The 5,611-nt window shown below is 67.1% G+C and overlaps 1 protein-coding gene across 1 annotated transcript; it reads left to right on the top strand.

Annotated features, from left to right (window-relative positions):
* Window positions 1-963: 963 nt before the first annotated feature.
* On the top strand, window positions 964-5,610 carry ZBTB7A (zinc finger and BTB domain containing 7A; the record flags this gene model as incomplete). Its single annotated transcript, XM_025043095.1, has 2 exons — window positions 964-3,278; window positions 5,337-5,610. Coding segments are annotated over exons 1-2 (1,605 nt in total), but the record flags the coding sequence as incomplete, so codon positions are not given.
* Window position 5,611: the final 1 nt, after the last annotated feature.

Below are 5,611 nucleotides of genomic sequence, written 5' to 3'. Positions count from 1 at the left end.
GGCGGGGAGAAGATGGAGACATGGACCCTCAGGTCCTTTGCACGTGGCTGTGTTCACCCAAGGGCCACCCACCCGGTAGGGACCAGCGCCTCGGGCCAGGGTCAAGACCCAGTGGCTTCTATGGGAAGGTGTGGGGTAGAGTGGTCGTGGGAGGGGTACGGCACCTGGCCTATTTCAGGTACTGACCTTGAGGCCCCTGGAGACACCTTGAGGTCTGAGGGGACACCTGGGGGACATTGGCAAGCAGGGCCAGGGTGGCCATCTTGGGGCGTTGGTGGCCTGGATGAGGGAGAAGGCGAGCAGCCGAGGCGGTTCTGATCCGGGGCCCCATCTGCCCACTCGCTCCCGAGGGCCAGACGGCAGATGGCGGTGGGAGCCGCCACAGGGGGCTCCTCCGAGGCTTCCGTGCCTCAGCCTGGGATGGGGTCGCCCTCCTCCCTCCTGCTCCTAACAGCCACATCTGAGCCTCCCCCACCACCACTGCAGGCTGGCGGAACGGGGAGCTGAGCAGCTGGTGCGCCCGCCCGGCGGGGAGAGAGGGCGGGACGTGGCCAGAGGCGTCCTGGGAAGTGCAGTGCCTGCCTGAGCGCTGCACAGAGGCCTCTGTCCGTCTGGAGGCCTGGACCCCGGTCCCAGTGCAGCCCTGGGTCAGGACAGTCCCATCCTGGCCTTGGGTTTGAGCGGACCAACCCTGGGCACCCGTGCTGGGCTGGCGGCCTGTATCCCACTCGCCACAAAAGGAGGGATCGGGGTTGGAGCTGGGCTGGGCCACTTGCCTGGGGAGCTGGGGGTCCCAGGGTCCCTAGGAGGCTGAGAAAGGCCCAGCTCGGCCTTCTCCCTGCTGGCCAAGGCCTCTGGCCCGAGAGCTGGCTGGCCAGGCCTGGAGGAATGTGGGTTGTGTTGGGTGGCTCGGGGCAGCCGGGGGCTCCCCGGAGAGGGTGGAGGGGTGGGGACAGGAGCCAGAGGGTTGCACAAGAGCCCGAGTGGGTGGATGAGTCATAGCCCAGGGGAAGGCGGAAAAAAGGCGGGGTGGGGAGGGGGTGAGACAGACTCCTCTCAACGGCCCTAGCTTTTCCGAAGGCCTCTGCCCATTTGACAGATGGGGACATTGAGGTCTGGAAAGTGACAGGGCCTTGTCCCAGCCGCACAGTGCAGACGGGAAAGTTGGGGAGCGCCTGGGCAGGCAGGAGGCCGACGGGGCCCCAGCCCCCATTCCTCCTTCGTGGCGGTGGCCTGGTTTCTCCCATTACTCACTTCTAGGGCCAAGCTGAGTCTTGGGGACTCCATGAGGCAAGAAGGGGTTTGTCCTGCAGAGTCACACCCCACCCCGCCAGGGCACGCCCATGGCCCCAGTGACCCTGGCCCAGTCCCTGGGTCTCGGCCTCTTCCTGCTGACTCAGAACCTCCGAGACCGAGGCCCCCGCCTCACCGAAAGGCAGGAGTGAGGGTCGGGGGGGCCGGGATCCCAGAGGGGGTGGACGGGCGGGCCCGCTGAATGTTGGCTCTCAGGTCAGACGCCCCAGGTTTGAACTGGGGTACTGCCGTGGGGCCTGGGGCTGTGGCCCCTCCCTGAACCTTGTCTTCTTGCCTCTTTGATAGAGACGATGCTCCCCACGGGTCTGCCAGGGACTTGGGCATGAAAGCGCACAGTAGGTGGCCTGTGAGGGTCACCGCCGTGGCTCCCAGAGCGGGCATAAGCAGAAGCCTGTGCTCAGACTCAATAGGAAACAACTCGTATCGGCACTTACCGGCACTTACTGTGTGCCCCGTGGACGGCGCTCCTGTGGGCCCTCTGGTGGAGGGGCAGGTGCCAGTCTTCATCCCACAAGCCCCCGGAGTGGGTTTTGCTGGTGTGACCTGACGTTCTGCGATCTAATGCAGAACTAGGCACGGACCGTCCCGGTGCACAGCGGGAAAACCGAGGCTGGGAGCCAGGGCAGGGCACTAATGTCAAGGGTCTCGAGGCGCCCCCCATCCTCACAACCGCCCCTCCCCGCCGCACTGCAGGTCTCGGCGCAGAAGATGGCTGGCGGCGTGGACGGCCCCATCGGGATCCCGTTCCCCGACCACAGCAGCGACATCCTGAGCGGACTCAACGAGCAGCGGACGCAGGGCCTGCTGTGCGACGTGGTGATCCTCGTGGAGGGCCGCGAGTTCCCCACGCACCGCTCGGTGCTGGCGGCCTGCAGCCAGTACTTCAAGAAGCTGTTCACGTCGGGCGCCGTGGTGGACCAGCAGAACGTGTACGAGATTGACTTCGTCAGCGCCGAGGCGCTCACGGCCCTCATGGACTTCGCCTACACAGCCACGCTCACCGTCAGCACGGCCAACGTGGGCGACATCCTCAGCGCCGCCCGCCTGCTCGAGATCCCCGCCGTGAGCCACGTCTGCGCCGACCTCCTGGACCGGCAGATCCTGGCGGCCGACGCGGGCGCCGACGCCGGGCAGCTGGACCTCGTAGATCAAATTGATCAGCGAAATCTCCTTCGCGCCAAGGAGTACCTCGAGTTCTTCCAGAGCAACCCCATGAACAGCCTGCCCCCCGCTGCCGCCGCCAACTTCCCATGGTCCGCCTTCGGTGCATCTGACGACGACCTGGACGCCACCAAGGAAGCCGTGGCCGCTGCTGTGGCCGCTGTGGCCGCTGGCGACTGCAACGGCCTGGACTTCTACGGGCCGGGCCCCCCGGCTGAGCGGCCCGCAGCCGGGGATGGGGACGAGGGCGACAGCAACCCGGGCCTGTGGCCGGAGCGAGACGAGGACGCCTCTGCCGGGGGCCTCTTTCCGCCCCCGGTGGCCCCGCCAGCTGCTGCCACGCAGAATGGCCACTATGGCCGGGGCGGGGAGGAGGAGGCGGCCTCACTGTCAGAGGCTGCCCCAGAGCCAGGAGACTCCCCGGGCTTCCTGTCGGGCACGGCCGACGGCGAGGACGGGGACGGGACCGACGCAGATGGGCTGGCGGCCAGCACGCTGCTGCAGCAGATGATGTCGTCGGTGGGCCGGGCGGGGGCGGCAGCGGGCGACAGCGACGACGAGTCGCGGGCGGACGACAAGGGCGTCATGGACTACTACCTGAAGTACTTCAGTGGCGCCCACGACGGCGACGTGTACCCCGCCTGGTCGCAGAAGGTGGAGAAGAAGATCCGGGCCAAGGCCTTCCAGAAGTGCCCCATCTGCGAGAAGGTCATCCAGGGCGCGGGCAAGCTGCCGCGGCACATCCGGACCCACACCGGCGAGAAGCCCTACGAGTGCAGCATCTGCAAGGTCCGCTTCACCAGGTGAGCCAGCGCCGCCGCGGGGCCTTCTGGGCCCCCTGCCCGCGCCCCCGCCGAGCCCCCACGCACACGTGCGAGCACACGCTGCTTCAGGGTGCCCCCCGTGCCCCCTGAGAGCACCTGCAAGGGGGCGCGGAGCACGGGCACTGAACCAGAGGGCCACGCAGAGCGTGAAGCACGCGGGCTCTGCTGCGGGCGGCCGGGGGTCGGTGCCGGGACTCGCCGCTCGTTTTCTCGGGAGTGGTTCTCCTCTGGACTGGAGGAGAGTTTTTGCTCTGGGAGAGGCCCAGAGCCCTGTAGGGAGCAGGGAGCTCTGGTTGTTGAGTCACGTTAAGTCTCCCAGGGAGCCCAGGGAACTTGCTCCATTCTGCTGGCGTTTATGGAGCGCCTGCTGGGTGCCAGGGATGCAGAAGGAGAGGCAGGCCAAAATCCCCATGGGGGCAGCGGAGCACATGCACGCGAAAACCACAGAATCGATAGCTCTAGCTGGCGGAACAGCGGAGAGCGAGGTGGGGGCGCGTGGGGGCGGGTGGATGGCTGTTGACACCGCGTTAGACAGACAGCTGAGACCTGACGAGGTGAGGGAGGGAGGGAGTGTGGGGACAGGGACAGGCACCGGGAACGGCCAGTGCAAAGGCCCGGAGGCCAGTTCAGCTGGAGGATCACTGTGGCCAGTGGAGAAAAGTTGGCGCAGGAGCCGCTGGGCTTGGTCCCTGGACAGGAGTTTGTGGCCGGGCTTGGGGAAATTTGTGATTTGGTCTTGAAGAGTCCAGAGGTGGCTGGCTGGGCCTTGTGGGCCTGCCCTGTGGGGGCAGGGGGCTGGCATGCAGGGGCCTGGCCAGGCTGGGTGACTCAGCACCACCCCTACCCATACCCGCCCTGGGGTTCCCCCAGACACTCCCACCCAGGCTGAAGAAAGAAGTCATTGTCCCAGCTTCCTAGCCCTGCCCCACTGGGACAGGACCTGGGGGCTGACCCCTGGCCCCCTCCCCACCGGGCCAGAGAGGAGGGTGTGGCCTGGACTCTAGGGCCCGGGAGTGCCAGGCATGGGGCAAAGGGTACTGCCAGGGAGGCGGGCAGTCTAGTCGATGACCTGCCCCCACCTTTGCTGAGAATGTGGTAGTCTAGGAGGCTCCCTCTCCCTCCAGGTGGGGGCGTGGACATGGCTGTGGGCCCTGCCTTCGTGGGTCTCTGGACCCCGGAGGAGCAGCTCGGTGAGGACCCAGCAAGCCAGGGTCTGGAGAGGGGACCAGGATGACCCATGACTCTGACTATAGGCCAGAGGCTCAATTTCCTTCTGATCTAGAGTACTCTTGGCCACCCCATCCCGAGCACAGGGCCGATCCCGTTTGCCAGTCAGGTAAACTGAGGCACAGAGTGAGGCACCAGCCCAGGCCTCTTCTCCCCCACACGCTCACCTGGCTCCTCTCTGTCCCCAACCAGGGGCCCAGCCTCCACCCCTCCCTCCAGGCCCGGGAGCCCAGGGGCCCCTCTGAGTCACACTAGAGAGTTGAGTAAGCAGGGCCTGTGGTGGCCGGGGCTATAATTACCAGGCCCGGGCTCGGGGTGTTGAAACTGGCGCTGCCTCCCCCTCCCCGCCACCTCAGCGCAGCCCCCGGCCCGCTGTGCAGCTCCGTGCAAGTCACTTCCGTCTCCGAGCCTGCGCCTCAGCCGGGGGAGTCTCCATGCAGCGCTAGAGCAGTCTGAGTCCCCACTGTTCCCACCGGGGCCCAGCCGTGCCGGCATCTGGCCGGGCAGCCGGGAGGCTTGGCAGAGCCCCAGGCAGGGGGCCCATCACCGGCCTCCTTCTGTGGGTAGGAAAGAGATTCAGAGAGGCTCGGTCGTTGCCCAAGGCCACGCAGCAGGCAGGGTCCAAGGCCCTTTCCAGACCCGTGGGGGCCCTCGGTGCACCCCCTTTTCCTGTTTCGCCCAGGACTGTGCCAGGCCGCAGCCTACCGTCCAGAAGGGGTCACGGTCTCAAGCTCGAGGCCAGCGGGGGTCAGGGGGTTGGCCCAGGAAGGGGCCTGGCCCGGCGCCCGCTGACCCTCGCCCCGTCTACAGGCAGGACAAGCTCAAGGTGCACATGAGGAAGCACACAGGTGAGAAGCCGTACCTGTGCCAGCAGTGCGGGGCGGCCTTCGCCCACAACTACGACCTGAAGAACCACATGCGCGTGCACACCGGCCTGCGGCCCTACCAGTGCGACAGCTGCTGCAAGACCTTCGTGCGCTCCGACCACCTGCACAGACACCTCAAGAAGGACGGCTGCAACGGGGTGCCCTCACGCCGCGGCCGCAAGCCCCGCGTCCGGGGTGGGGGGCTCGGCGGACCCGACC

This window comes from Pteropus alecto, unplaced genomic scaffold (assembly GCF_000325575.1).
Source record: "Pteropus alecto unplaced genomic scaffold, ASM32557v1 scaffold30, whole genome shotgun sequence".
In the NCBI taxonomy this organism is placed as follows: domain Eukaryota; kingdom Metazoa; phylum Chordata; class Mammalia; order Chiroptera; family Pteropodidae; genus Pteropus; species Pteropus alecto.
This window is presented reverse-complemented; position numbering and strand designations above follow the sequence as displayed.